The sequence below is a fragment of the Myxine glutinosa genome, chromosome 1 (assembly GCF_964187855.1).
Source record: "Myxine glutinosa chromosome 1, kmMyxGlut1.1, whole genome shotgun sequence".
Taxonomy (NCBI): Eukaryota; Metazoa; Chordata; class Myxini; order Myxiniformes; family Myxinidae; genus Myxine; species Myxine glutinosa.
This window is the reverse complement of record NC_136261.1, coordinates 19978402-19993516: the sequence shown is the minus strand read 5'-3', so window position 1 is coordinate 19993516 and position 15115 is coordinate 19978402. Positions and strand designations below refer to the sequence as shown.

The 15115-nt window shown below is 42.3% G+C and overlaps 1 protein-coding gene across 1 annotated transcript in view; it reads right to left on the bottom strand.

The window, feature by feature from the left end:
• DNAI3 (dynein axonemal intermediate chain 3) overlaps positions 1-15115 on the bottom strand; it is a 145628-nt gene that overhangs the window by 94570 nt on the left and 35943 nt on the right. Inside the window, exon 8 of the mRNA XM_068135907.2 lies at positions 11342-11431. Coding sequence (XP_067992008.2) covers positions 11342-11431 — 90 coding nt within the window. The remainder of the gene's footprint in view (positions 1-11341; positions 11432-15115) is intronic.

Genomic DNA, 15115 nt, shown 5'->3' with positions numbered 1-15115 from the left:
GAGTGATGGGGCAAAATCGATATATAGCATGATATGGCAAATATCAACTGTTCAGCCTGGAAGAAGTACGTGCTGTCCTAGTTTATTGTGCAACTTTGCACTCAATTCTGATACAAAAATGGGGTTATATAAAAAAAAAGTCACTTCAGGAAATTCTTCAGTCACAGATAAAAGTGAGATAGAGTTTGATTTTCACGATTCATTTCTCATGTTACATTGCAATGTCAGGTTGTGCTGAAATCTCCCTGAGAACTCACGGACTTGTTCAAAGTGTGCACATAAATGACACCACCGCAGGCAATGCTGTGCTATGATTGAAAAAAAAACAACTGAAATTCTGCCTTGAAGGCCTCAGGGATTTCACGCTGTTTTATTTATTTTATTGTTTATTCTGCTGTTAGTCATGTCATTGTCGATCAAGGCAATGCACTTCCAGAGAAACATGTCAATTCTGTACTCGCACAAAGTCATAATTACTCACTCGCAGGATCGTGTGCAGTTAGAAAAATAAGACCGCGGGTCCTGAAGCTCACCTCGATCAGGAGCACCAGTCACTCAAATCCCCCACAGACCTCGTCAGAACCTGACATTTTAAATCCGTGAACAAACTTTGGTGCATTATGGGCAACTAGTGGGGTCATCCGTGGGAATCCCACGGGCATGGAGGCGTATCGTTGCGATCGGTGCAGCCGTTTTTGCGGTACCCGGGACAATAACGTTAGGCGGGAGTCCAAACCTGAAAATGCTGGAGACCAAAGCTGAAATTGGAAAAACAATATAGCCTATTGTACTCCAGGGGGTCCCAGGATTACCCACCCAAAATTTCGTTGCGATCGGTTCAGCCGTTTTTGCGGTACCTGGGAATGGACGAACAACGGACAGACAGACAGACAGACGGACGGACATTTGGTGAATTATAGTAAGATGAAGGTTGTGATCAAGTCGCATTTAAATCATGTTTGTTGTTTCGGAGAAGAGAGCAAATACCTATTTTGAGTGTACTTGCTAGTACTAGCTCTTCCACGAGCCTCGACTATGTATACAAAAAAAACATACAAAAGTGGGAATAATTGTGGCCATTAAAGGACAAAGAAGAAGAAGAAGAAGAAGAAGAAAAACAATTAAACAAATGCATAGGCAATATTGCGAATCTCGCATAACCTATGCAAACAAATTAGAAATTTTGCACGGAACTCTTTCAACATTTGTTATTTTTATGTGCTGAGCTGTCAATCATACCGGTGATGGCTCACAGAAGGAGTAGAGCCAATCACTGTGGCTGTGATATTTGTGTGGCTTTCAGCCCTGAAACTGTTTTAAGGCCTATTCAACAGCTCTGATAGCAGACAACATAAGACGAGCTTGTTGCAGTTCCATGGCGTTTGTCATGATCCAATTGGTTCTGTTCGTTTATCCACTTGTTCAATTTTCTGATTTTCTGCAATGCACTCCCGATGGCCGCCACTCTCCGCTGCATCGTATCGCATGCGCAATATCTTCGCAAGTGCCCGCTTGAGTTTCTGCTACTTTCAGATGTCTTTTGAGAATGTCCTTGTATCTCACTTTCTGCATCGTAGACTTTATGATTTCCGTCAACATGTTGACCGTAAAACACTGCATTGGGCAATCTGTCATCAATCATTCTGACATGATCCATCAACCAAAACTGGCAGGCTAGCAATAACGCCCTCGCATGAGGCGTATTGGCAGGATACAAAACTTTGACATTGGGCATACGATTTTACCCTCCCCAGGGGAGAGGGAATTGCATTTGGGTCCATTTGTTACTTGGCAAAAAAGAAAAAAATTTTTGCATGTTAATCACTCCGGTTTGTGTGTGTGTGTGTTTGTTTGTGTGTGTGTTTGTTTGCGTGTGTGTTTGTCTGTCCGCTCACTTATACTTGCCTACAGGTCACAATTTTAAACCGATCTTCACGAAACTTTACCAAATGGTAGAGTTCGTGGTCCGCCAAATCCTATATATTTTTGGGGTCAAAAGGTCAAAAGGTCAACATAGGTCAAAGGTCAACCACTTTTTCAAATTTCTAAAATCCTCAATTTTCATCCGATTGACTTGAAATTTGAATAGGATTTACATATCGCAAACTGAATTCAACCACCAACTATTTTTTGAGATCAGCATAGGCCAAAAGGTCAACATAGGCCAAAGGTCAACAACCATTTCAAATTTCTAAAATCCTCAATTTTCATCCGATTGACTTGAAATTTGAATAGGATTTACATATCGGCAAACTGAATTCAACCACCAACTATTTTTTGAGATCAGCATAGGCCAAAAGGTCAACATAGGCCAAAGGTCAACAACCATTTCAAATTTCTAAAATCCTCAATTTTCATCCGATTGACTTGAAATTTGAATAGGATTTACATATCGGCAAACTGAATTCAACCACCAACTATTTTTGAGATCAACATAGACCAAAAGGTCAACATAGGCCAAAGGTCAACCAATTTTTTTTTAATTTCTAAAATCCCCAATTTTCATTTGTTTGTTTGTCTGTCTGTCTGTCTGTCTGTCTCTGCCTGTTCGTCCGCACAGAACGTGAACGTGCTTTTCTCTGCAACCGTTGGTCCGATTGGCACGAAATTTTCACCAAAGGAGCGCTTCCTCCTGTACAATTTCTAATGATAATTATGACGTCATAGGTCACGTGGTATGGGAATCATCTTGGAAAAACCGAAAAACTTTGCACCTCGATATCTCCAAAACCGCTCCGTGGAAAATAATTGAAACATGGTCAGGTACATCCCATGGGTAACAACATATATTCATGATTATGTCACCGGTGCCTTCATTATGATGTCATAATTTGACAAGTAGAACACTTAATCCGATCGGTTTGAAACTTCTTGGGCGTGATCGACACAAACATTGCATGGGATAATTAAATTGATGTCATCGGTCACGTGGTTCGGCAGCCATACTGCATTGAAAATGAAAACCTTCAAAAATCTTCTTTTCCAGAACGGCTTACGAGATCGATGCGAAATTCCACATGCATGACCTACTAGCTTTGGGGAATAAAGTTTGAAAACGATTAGGTCATATGTCACATGGACAGACATAGCAGAGGTAAATGAAATTATTGTTCTTCACTGAAAGCACTGAATGGATCAATGCGAAAGCACCCAAGGCAATAAATGTTTAAAAAAAACAACCTCATCGGTCACATGGTTTGGCAGCCATATTGGATTTCATGAAAATATTTTTTTTTTAAGTGTTTCTCTGAAAGCGCTTACTCTATCGATGCGAAATTTTACAAATATCTGTTTTTACAAGCAAAATTTTTACCTGAAATTTTACAAGCAAAGAAGAATAACATCCATACACAAGATGATGTGGCTTTTCTCAGTCCTTACAATCAGTTGGCAGAACAGTACCTGTTTGTGCAGGACTGGAGGGAACATGCTCTCAAAAGGTGAAGTGCGTTGCCAAAACATAAGGATATTGGAAAAAAGGTCTAGGGAGGGGAGTTGGAGGGTGCAGATGCACTAAATGTGACTACACCTGGTTTGTTAGAGCTCAAGGGTCGTTGAAGCAATGATCTCTGTTCCAAGGAGGCACAACACTATCCAAGTATTTATCCTGTTTTTATTTTTTTTGGCTTATCCAAGCAGGTCAGTAGAGTACTCTGTTGAAATAAGGTCAAATTCACGACCTTTTTACTTACTACCAATGGTCAGGGGCCAATCGTAACAAATTCAAGTGCATGCTTGGTGCAGAGAATTGATTATGTCATCCCGCATTACGTGCGTCCCTCTGCTCCAAAGATCAGACTTAATGGAACCGGAGCAGATAGCAATTAAGTCAATCGCTTTGTAATTTGGATGTGCAGTTTAACACTTAATCCTTCTCAGCACGAATCCTCCTTGGAAAAAAAAAAAACCAGCTGGATCCAGGTGGTTGGAAAACGTGCTGGAATAAACCGGCTGACATAAAATTCAAGGACAAAAGTACTTTCAGGCATCTTTACACCCTTTAACCATCAACCAATTGTCTTAACTGAACAAACAGAGTGCAAGAAGAATGTAACAATGTCTCAACAAATATAGGATCAGGCACAAGAGGACAACAGGAAGAGCAGAGAGAGGGGGAAAACACCAACAGCAAAGATCAAGGCCAAGATAGGGGCAGACCTCCACAAACAATGGGTATGGGGAGAATGGGGGGCAGGAGAGGATGCACATGGTGGACGACATGGATACAGAAGGAAACTCTCAGGAGGGAAAACTGAAAATTTGCAAGGAGGGATTGGGGTAGGGTGGGAGTGGGAGGTCAATGAGGGCAGAAAAGATCATGGTTTTGGATTGGGGATGATCTGAGATGGTGGTGAACAGCTGCCTGGAAGATCTGGAGGGAAAATGGCATTGATGACGATGTGGAAGTTGGTTCCACAGGTGGAAACAGAGGAACTAATGCGTGGAGGTGAGCAGTGATCCTGGATTTAGGTAGTTTCACCAAAGGGGGGTGGACCAATGTGTGCCCTGCAGAAAACTGAGGGGGGAGGGGACAAAGGACAGACATAGCAGAGGGTACTAGACCAGAAAGGAGGCAGGAGAAGACAGAGACCACCGACCTGTCTGCTATGATGAAGTGATAGGCCCATCAACTCGGCTTCATCGCGGGAGTCTCCAATAGTTTCGAAGGACTTGGTTTCCATGGCGTCAAGCTGAGCAAGACACAGGGGAGCCCGCAGGGGAGACAGCCCAGAGGGGAGAGTTCATCAAACTCCATCAAGGTATGAATGAAAGCCTTGTAGGTGGATATGAGTTCAGGTGTGCCAAGGAAGGACTTTGTACGATGGAGGATGCCCAGTTGGTGGCTGGTTTTGGAGGCCAACTTCGAAATGTAGCTGCCCAAGAAATATCATGGCTGATAGGGAGAACCAGGATTTTGATTGAATGAACTTCCTCAAGAGGATTGTTAAGAAAGTAGATGGGAGGGTTGTCCTTTCGCAGAGAGAGATAGTGAGAGTGCGAGATTTGTCAGGATTGAAAGACATATTCCAAGTCTTTAACCATCTTGACATTTTGTCTAGGTCTGAAGAGAGGGAAGAGTCTGCAGTCTGTCTGTCTGAAGGATGAGGGGTGTCACAGCACAGCATGGAGCCATAAGATAATAGATAAAGAGGATTTTACATATAGCCAGAGAGATCATTGATGAAGACTGGGCACAGAACACTGCCTGGGCACAGAACACTGCCTGGGCACAGAACACTGCCTGGGCACAGAACACTGCCTGGGCACAGAACACTGCCTGGGCACAGAACACTGCCTGGGCACAGAACACTGCCTGGGCACAGAACACTGCCTGGGCACAGAACACTGCCTGGGCACAGAACACTGCCTGGGCACAGAACACTGCCTGGGCACAGAACACTGCCTGGACACAGCACACTGCCTGGACACAGAACACTGCCTGGACACAGAGCACTGCCTGGACACAGCGCACTGCCTGGACACAGCGCACTGCCTGGACACAGCGCACTGCCTGGACACAGAACACTGCCTGGACACAGCACACTGCCTGGACACAGCACACTGCCTGGACACAGCACACTGCCTGGACACAGCACACTGCCTGGACACAGCACACTGCCTGGACACAGCACACTGCCTGGACACAGAACACTGCCGGGGCACAGAACACAGGGAGAGGAGATGAAAGGATTCCGTTGAGTGCCACACATTGGCTATGGGAGCAGAGGAAGTCAGTAAACCATGTGTGGAGTTGACTTTGGATGCCATAGTCAGATCATTTGTAGAGTAAGGCAAGGATGTCAGACTGTATCAAAAAGCAAGAGATACAGTGCATTCAGAAAGTATTCAGACCCCTTCACTTTTTCACATTTTGTTTTGTTGCAGCCTTATGCTGAAATCGTTTAAATTCATTTTTTCCCTCATCAATCTACACTCAATACCCCATAATGACAAAGAGAAAACAGGATTTGAGAAAGTTTTGCAAATTTATTAAAAAGAAAAAATGAAATATCACATTGACATAAGTATTCAGACCCTTAACTCAGTACTTAGTTGAAGCACCTTTGGCAGCAATTACAGCCTCGAGTCTTCTTGGGTATGACGCGACAAGCTTTGCACACCTGGATTTGGGGATTTTCTGCCATTCTTCTCTGCAGATCCTCTCAAGCTCTGTTAGGTTGAATGGGGACCGTTGGTGGACAGCCATTTTCAGGTCTCTCCAGAGATGTTCGATTGGGTTCAAGTCAGGGCTCTGGCTGGGCCACTCAAGGACCTTCACAGAGATGTCCCGAAGCCACTCCTGCGTTGCCTTGGCTGTGTGCTTAGGGTCATTGTCCTGTTGGGAGGTGAACGTTCGGCCCAGTCTGAGATCCTGAGCGCTCTGTTTCATGTTTTCATTGAGGATATCTCTGTGCTTTGCTCCGTTCATTGTTCCCTCAACTCTGACCAGTCCCCCAGTCCCTGCTGCTGAAAAACACCCCCACAGCATGATGCTGCCACCACCATGCTTCACCATTGGGATGGTATTGGGCAGGTGATGAGCGGTGCCTGGTTTCCTCCAGACATGACGCTGAGAATTGAGGCCAAACAGCTCAATCTTGGTTTCATCAGACCACAGAATCCTGTTTCTCACAGTTTGAGAGTCCTTTAGGTGCTTTTTTGCAAACTCCATGCGGGCTTTCATGTGTCTATCACTGAGGAGAGGCTTCCGTCTGGCCACTCTGCCATAAAGCCCAGATCGGTGGAGTGTTGCAGGGATGGTTGTCCTTCTGGAAGTTTCTCCCATCTCCACACAGGATCTCTGGAGCTCAGCCAGAGTGACAATCGGATTCTTGGTCACCTCTCTTACCAAGGCCCTTCTCCCTCGATTGCTCACTTTGGCCGGGCGGCTAGCTATAGGAAGAGTCCTGGTTGTTCCAAACTTCTTCCATTTAAGAACTATGGAGGCCACTGTGCTCTTGGGAACCTTCAACGCAGCAGAATTTTTTTTTGTAGGCTTCCCAAGATCTGTGCCTCGACACCATCTTGTCTCTGAGCTCTGCAGGCAGTTCCTTCGACCTCATGGCTTGGTTTTTGCTCTGATATGCATTGTCAGCTGTGAGACCTTACGTAGACAGGTGTGTGCCTTTCCAAATCATGTCCAATCAATTGAATTTACCACAGGTGGACTCCAATAAAGGTGTAGAAACATCTCAAACATGATCAAGAGAAATGGGAGGCACCTGAGCTAAATTTCAAGTGTCATAGCAAAGGGTATGAATACTTATGTCAATGTAATGTTTCAGGTTTTTCTTTTTAATAAATTTGCAAAACTTTCTAAAATCCTGCTTTCTTTTTGTCATTATGGGGTATTGAGTGTAGATTGATGAGGGAAAAAATGAATTTAAACGATTTCAGCATAAGGCTGCAACCTAACAAAATGTGAAAAAAGTAAAGGGGTCTGAATACTTTCTGAATGCACTGTATATGTAACTGAAGACGGCAGGATTCACTGTTTACACTGGTGTTGTGGTGCTGGGGGTAGTAGTTGTGAACAAGATCAAACCACATGAGCTGTGGTTAACCTTTGGAGTTGGCAATACCTTTAGGTTTGTTCCCAGTCTTGACATTACTGCATCCATGGGTCCAAGGAAGTCATCTACTCTCCCACTGCTCCATGCTTTGCCAGGTTGTGATAATGTGTCCCCATTCACTGGAATAGGGTAGAAGACAGCATGGGACACCTGGAATGTGGACCCTGACATGACTGAAGCATTTATAGAGTAAGCCAGGTCAGTGACGCTTTGTTCTGCTTCTGTATTTGTGGAACAAGTGACCTCGACGATGTGCACAATGCCAGGAAACATGTTTGCGCAGAAGTGTCATTCACTGAAGAATACCCACCAACATAATATGCTTCTCTCATGCAACATATCAAGCCTGTCTGTTATCAGAGTAACTGTTGGAATCTCTGCCTCCATCCCAATCCACAGCTGCCAAGTCCTTCAGATTGGGGGTGTACAATGGTCTCTGGATTGTGGCAACAATTCTGGACCACTCTACCAGAGGCATCTGAGACCTGTTATGAACTGTGACACTGAAGCTGTTAGAAGTGGTGGTAAAGCTGGCCTGAATTTTACTGTGCTGTGCCCTTGCTCAAGGGACCTTCAGGAATAACAGTATTGCTAATGTGACTTCAGGGAGAGCAGAGTCTGTACAGAATATGTGGCATAAGAATGGCGGCAGAGATGTCGTTTGTGGTTGATTGATCTATAAGTCAAGCTTTGAAACTACATCCGTGTATGTACACTGCAACATGCTTATAAACATTCTCATGTATGTTGGAGTATCACATTCATTTTCTATTTCAGACAAACTTTGGACAAACGAGTCTGTTTGCGAAAAGCGAGGTTGCGCATTTTGCTTCACTTCTGTCCGTCTACAAACGTCAGTTTACGATCGAGGAACAACTACATTTCAATTGAATGGTATATTTTAAACACGAATCGGAACATGTATCGGAAAACGAACATGTGGTTTAGCAGTTCTTTGGCTTTGAATTTGTTTCCGATCGCACATGCGCAAAGAGGAGCGAGATTGTTTTTTTTTTTTTTACTTTGCCTGTCTGGCAGTCAAACAAAATTGAAAATAATTCCAAACAGGAAATTTACTGTATGTGAGGATGTCATGAAGGACACAAACAACAGATGCAAAAATTTATGTAACGTGTTAAATAAGGCGGTGTAAAAGACACTGCATCAACGGCCGCAAACTTCCAGATTTTCTTTTTCTACGACATTTAAAATATTTATTTTATTTCCATTGAATTATATACTTGAACATTGTAGAACACAAATCACATACTTGGCACTGTAAAAACCCTTCCCTCTAGCAGTATTTGGACAAAATATTACGGCATTTTACATCATCTTGACCAATCAGATTTTCCGCTGGTAGGCCCCGCCCATTGCCTTGTTTCTCAAGACAGCACGGGGTAAGGTGCTCTATGAACTCTCTAGTTACCCTCGCCAGAGGAGAGGGTATTGCATTTGAGTCCGTTTGTTACTTGCCGGAAAAGATTCCGGCAAGTATGTTGATTGGTTGGTTTGTCTGTCTGTTTGTTTGTCTGTCTGCCTGTTTGCCTGTCTGTCTGTGCGCAGCACTACGTCTACACCGTTGCATGTAGAATCGCCGCCAAACTTTACACACATATTTGCCTTGCCCTGGAATAGACTGTGCCCAATTTTTAACTCTCTCGGCCCAAGGCCTCCATTATGACGTCATAATTTGATAATTCGACAAGTACAAAACTTCATCCAATCAAGATGCAATTTCTTGAGCAACATGATGGCATAAACTGGTGGAGAAAAAAAAAATGATGACGTCATCGGTCACGTGGTTCGGCCGCCATCTTGGAAAAATCAAAAAAATTGCACCTCTATATCTCCGAAAGTGCTGAATATAGAAAATTGAGACATGGTTTATTGTAAAGAACTCTCCATGGGGAATAAAATATGTTAATGATGATGTCATAGGTGCCTCCATTATGACGTCATAATTCGACAAGTACAAGACTTCATCCAATCAAGATGCAATTTCTTGAGCGCCATGTCGGCATAAACTGGTGGAGAAAAAAATAATGATGACGTCATCGGTCACGTGGTTTGGCCGCCATCTTGGAAAAACCGAAAAACTTTGCACCTCCATATCTCCGAAAGTGCTGAATAGAAAAAATTGAGACATGGCTCATTGTAAAGAACTCTCCATGGGGAATAAAATATGTTAATGCTGATGTCATAGGTGCCTCCATTATGACGTCATAATTCGACAAGTACAAAACTTCATCCAATCAAGATGCAATTTGTTGAGCGCCATGTCGGCATAAACTGGTGGAGAAAAAAATAATGATGACATCATCGGTCACGTGGTTTGGCCGCCATCTGGGAAAAACCGAAAAACTTTGCACCTCCATATCTCCGAAAGTGCTGAATAGAAAAAATTGAGACATGGCTCATTGTGAAGATAAAATGTGTTAATGATGATGTCATACTGTCATAGGTGCGTCCATTATGACGTCATAATTCGACAAGTACAAAACTTCATCCAATCAAGATGCAATTTCTTGAGCGCCATGTCGGCATAAACTGGTGGAGAAAAAAACAAAATGATGACATCATCGGTCACGCGGTTCGGCCGCCATCTTGGAAAAATCTAAAACATTGCACCTCTATATCTCCGAAAGTGCTGAATATAGAAAATTGAGACATGGTTTATTGTAAAGAATTCTCCATGGGGAATAAAATATGTTAATGATGATGTCATAGGTGCCTCCATTATGACGTCATAATTCGACAAGTACAAAACTTCATCCAATCAAGATGAAATTTCTTGAGCGTCATGTGGGCATAAATTGGTGGAGAAAAAAAGAATGATGACGTCATTGGTCACGTGGTTCGGCCGCCATATTTGTTTTAACACAACAGCCTTTAAAAAACACTGAAAATACATCCTGGCAAGGGTTTGCAATCTCTGATTGCTCTTTTTTTTCTTGTTTTTAATGTTTTGCCATCCTTTTTCAATGTGTACTCCCACAGGCCATTCGGCCCATAAAGCGCGCCAATGGGTGCGAACCTATGTTTCTTTTTCGTGCTCTATCCTTTTAAAACGCTGAGCTGGAATTGTGAAAAAGCCTTCTCCATATAATATTGAAACCAGTATGCACTTTCTGCCTTGGTCACGGTTTTACAAGTAAAGAATGAATCAATAAGAGCACTTCAGGCACGCACATCCAATTGTAAATAAAACATGGTTGACAGCTGGAGAGATGCTGCGTCAGAGCGGACTCCTTTCCAAACCCATAATCCACCAACATTTCATCCGTCTTCCTCACCACATCATCCTCACTAACCTTGAATGTTCGTCATTTGTCTTATGTAAAATAGTTCGAGTTCAGCACCAACCATTGTGAAACTCCAAAATCAGACACTTGCAATGGAACTACAAGTACAGTAATTGGAGTTCTCCTGCAACGAACACAACTGTTGACGATGAAGAAGAATTCATCAAAAATAAATTCAATTGGATCTGTTTCTCTCTTAGACTTCTCATTATGAGCTTTGTTCGCTGAAACTCTCCATCCTCGGTATGCACTGCTGTCTCTTCAGGAAAATAAAGTGTCTCATATAGTTTCTCTCAGGAACTATCAGCCAGCCAATTACAGAAATGACGCCTTGGAATATCTTGAAAAAAAACTTCAGCCAATGCAAACTTGTAAGAATAGTAACATTCTCATCATTTAAAAGCATTTTACCATGTCCTGAAAATACTATAATAGTTCTCGACATATCTCTGGGATTCTTACCTGGCCATTCCTGCAACCACCAGCAATCAAGTTCTGATCAGAAGGGCAAAATTCAAAACAAAATATTCCATCCGGAGCTTCTAGCACGACCTGAAAAAAGAAATTAGAAAGAAAAATGGAGATCAAGAAGAAGGATGTAGAGTATTTTATGTACTATCAGTCAACCAATGAAAAATCAACGGGCCGACAATTAGATACTTTGAATAAGGTAATTCGAAATGTATTAAAACCTTAACAGAATAAACCGCTGGACACAATAACTTGAAAACTGGATGTTATTGCTAAATAATAAATCAAACTCCCGGAAGTTGTACAACTTGTCCGAGAGAAAAAGAAAACCCCTTGCCGCTCGATTAAGGAGTGAGTGTCTGTCGAAATCCAGCAGATTCTAGTCAATGTATATCATAGTAGATCACCGCAGAAGATTTCAGTCAATGTAAATCATAGTAGATCACCGCAGAAGATTACAGTCAATGTAGATCATGGTAGATCACCGCAGAAGATTTCAGTCAATGTAGATCATAAATAATAGAACACCGCAGCAGATTTCAGTCAATGTAGATCACAGTAGATCACCGCAGCACATTCCAGTCAGTGTCGATCATAGTAGATCACCGCAGCAGATTCCAGTCAATGTAGATCATAGTAGATCACTGCAGCAGATTTCAGTCAATGTAGATCATGGTAGATCACCGCAGCAGATTTCAGTCAATGTAGATCATAGTAGATCACCGCAGAAGATTTCAGTCAATGTAAATCATAGTAGATCACCGCAGCAGATTTCAATCAATGTAGATCATAGTAGATCACCACAACATATTTCAGTCAATGTAAATCATAGTAGATCACCGCAACAAATTTCAGTCAATGAAGATCATAGTAGATCACCGCAACATATTTCAGTCAATGTAAATCATAGTAGATCACCGCAACAGATTTCAGTCAATGTAAATCATAGTAGATCACCGCAACAGATTTCAGTCAATGTAAATCATAGTAGATCACCGCAACATATTTCAGTCAATGTAAATCATAGTAGATCACCGCAACAGATTTCAGTCAATGTAAATCATAGTAGATCACCGCAACAGATTTCAGTCAATGTAAATCATAGTAGATCACCGCAACATATTTCAGTCAATGTCAATCATAGTAGATCACCGCAACAGATTTCAGTCAATGTAAATAATAGTAGATCACCGCAACAGATTTCAGTCAATGAAGATCATAGTAGATCACCGCAACATATTTCAGTCAATGTAAATCATAGTAGATCACCGCAACAGATTTCAGTCAATGTAAATCATAGTAGATCACCGCAACAGATTTCAGTCAATGTAAATCATAGTAGATCACCGCAACAGATTTCAGTCAATGTAAATCATAGTAGATCACCGCAACAGATTTCAGTCAATGAAGATCATAGTAGATCACCGCAACATATTTCAGTCAATGTAAATCATAGTAGATCACCGCAACAGATTTCAGTCAATGAAGATCACAGTAGATCACCGCAACATATTTCAGTCAATGTAAATCATAGTAGATCACCGCAACATATTTCAGTCAATGTAAATCATAATAGATCACCGCAACAGATTTCAGTCAATGTAAATCATAGTAGATCACCGCAACAGATTTCAGTCATTGTAGATCATAGTAGATTGCCGGTGTGTGCCCCGGTTTAGAATAGGTACACCGTATCCCTTCGTGTCGTAAGAGGCGACTAAAGGGTTGGCGTCAGGAAGGGCATCCGGTCATAAAAACATTGCCTCAAAAAGGGAACCATGATAATTGTCATGGGGCCCGCAAAGCTAACCCCCGCTCTAGCAGGGAAAATGGCCTTAAAAAAAGGATGAGAGTAGATCATAGTAGATCACCGCAGCATATTCCAGTCAGTGTCGATCATAGTAGATCACTGCAGCAGATTCCAGTCAATGTAGATCATAGTTGATCACCGCAGCATATTTCAGTCAATGTAGATCATACTAGATCACCGCAGCATATTCCAGTCAGTGTCGATCATAGTAGATCACCGCAGCAGATTTCAGTCAATGTAGATCATAGTAGATCACCGCAGCATATTTCAGTCAATGTAGATCATAGTAGATCACCGCAGCAGATTTCAGTCAATGTAGATCATAGTAGATCACCGCAGCAGATTTCAGTCGATGCAGATCGTAGTAGATCACCGCAGCAGATTTCAGTCAATGTAGATCATAGTAGATCACTGCAGCAGATTTCAGTCAATGTAGATCATAGTAGATCACCACAGCAGATTTCAGTCGATGCAGATCGTAGTAGATCACCGCAGCAGATTTCAGTCAATGTAGATCATAGTAGATCACCGCAGCAGATTTCAGTCAATGTAGATCATAGTAGATCACCACAGCAGATTTCAGTCAATGTAGATCATAGTTGATCACTGCAGCATATTTCAGTCAATGTAGATCATAGTAGATCACCGCAGCAGATTTCAGTCAATGAAGATCATAGTAGATCACAGCAGCATATTTCAGTCAATGTAGATCATAGTAGATCACCGCAGCAGATTTCAGTCAATGTAGATGATAGTAGATCACCGCAGCAGATTTCAGTCGATGCAGATCGTAGTAGATCACCGCAGCAGATTTCAGTCAATGTAGATCATAGTAGATCACCGCAGCAGATTTCAGTCAATGTAGATCATAGTAGATCACCACAGCAGATTTCAGTCGATGCAGATCGTAGTAGATCACCGCAGCAGATTTCAGTCAATGTAGATCATAGTAGATCACCGCAGCAGATTTCAGTCAATGTAGATCATAGTAGATCACCACAGCAGATTTCAGTCAATGTAGATCATAGTTGATCACTGCAGCATATTTCAGTCAATGTAGATCATAGTAGATCACCGCAGCAGATTTCAGTCAATGAAGATCATAGTAGATCACCACAGCAGATTACAGTCAATGTAGATCATGGTAGATCACCGCAGCAGATTTCAGTCAATGTAGATCACAGTAGATCACCGCAGCAGATTTCAGTCCCTCGCAGACTATGATGACCGCAACATGAAAATCAAAACATCATGCTCAGTGGCGAGCATTATCCCGGTCCATCGGGACGGGTTGCGGCGGGTGAAAGGCAACGGCGAGAGAGAGTATATTTTGATTAACCGCACACTTTTTGCGTATTATACAGATAAGTAAATACTAGAAACATCCCCTCCATCTGGCAGGGGTCAGGAAGGAATGCTACACACTAGCCGAAGCAATGCAACAACATTGCCAGTCACAGATTAGTCGGCGACAGTTTTTATCTCTGCCACCAAAGGTGGGTGGAGGTACTGTTTTCACCCCTGTCTGTCTGTTTGTGAACAGGATATCTCAAAAGGTTGTGGTCGGATTCTGATGAAATTGGGTGGAGAGCTTGGGTATGTGACAAGGACAAAATGATTCGATTTTGGTGAGGATTCGGATCTGGATACTCGAATTTTTCAAGTGATTTTTCACCATTGAGAGATAGGGCCAAAAACGATATACATCAGGATATCTCAAAAAATTGTGGATGGATTCGGATGAAACTTGGTGGAGAGGTTGGGTTTGTGACGAGGAATAATTTATTCAATTTCGATGAAGATTCGAATCCCGATCTGGATCAGATAATTTTTTTATGATTCTTCATCATTGAGTGTTAGGACTAAAACTGATACATAGCACGATATCTCCAAAAGTTATGGACAGATTCGGATGAAACTTGGTGGACAGGTTGGGTGTTTGACAAGGACAAAAC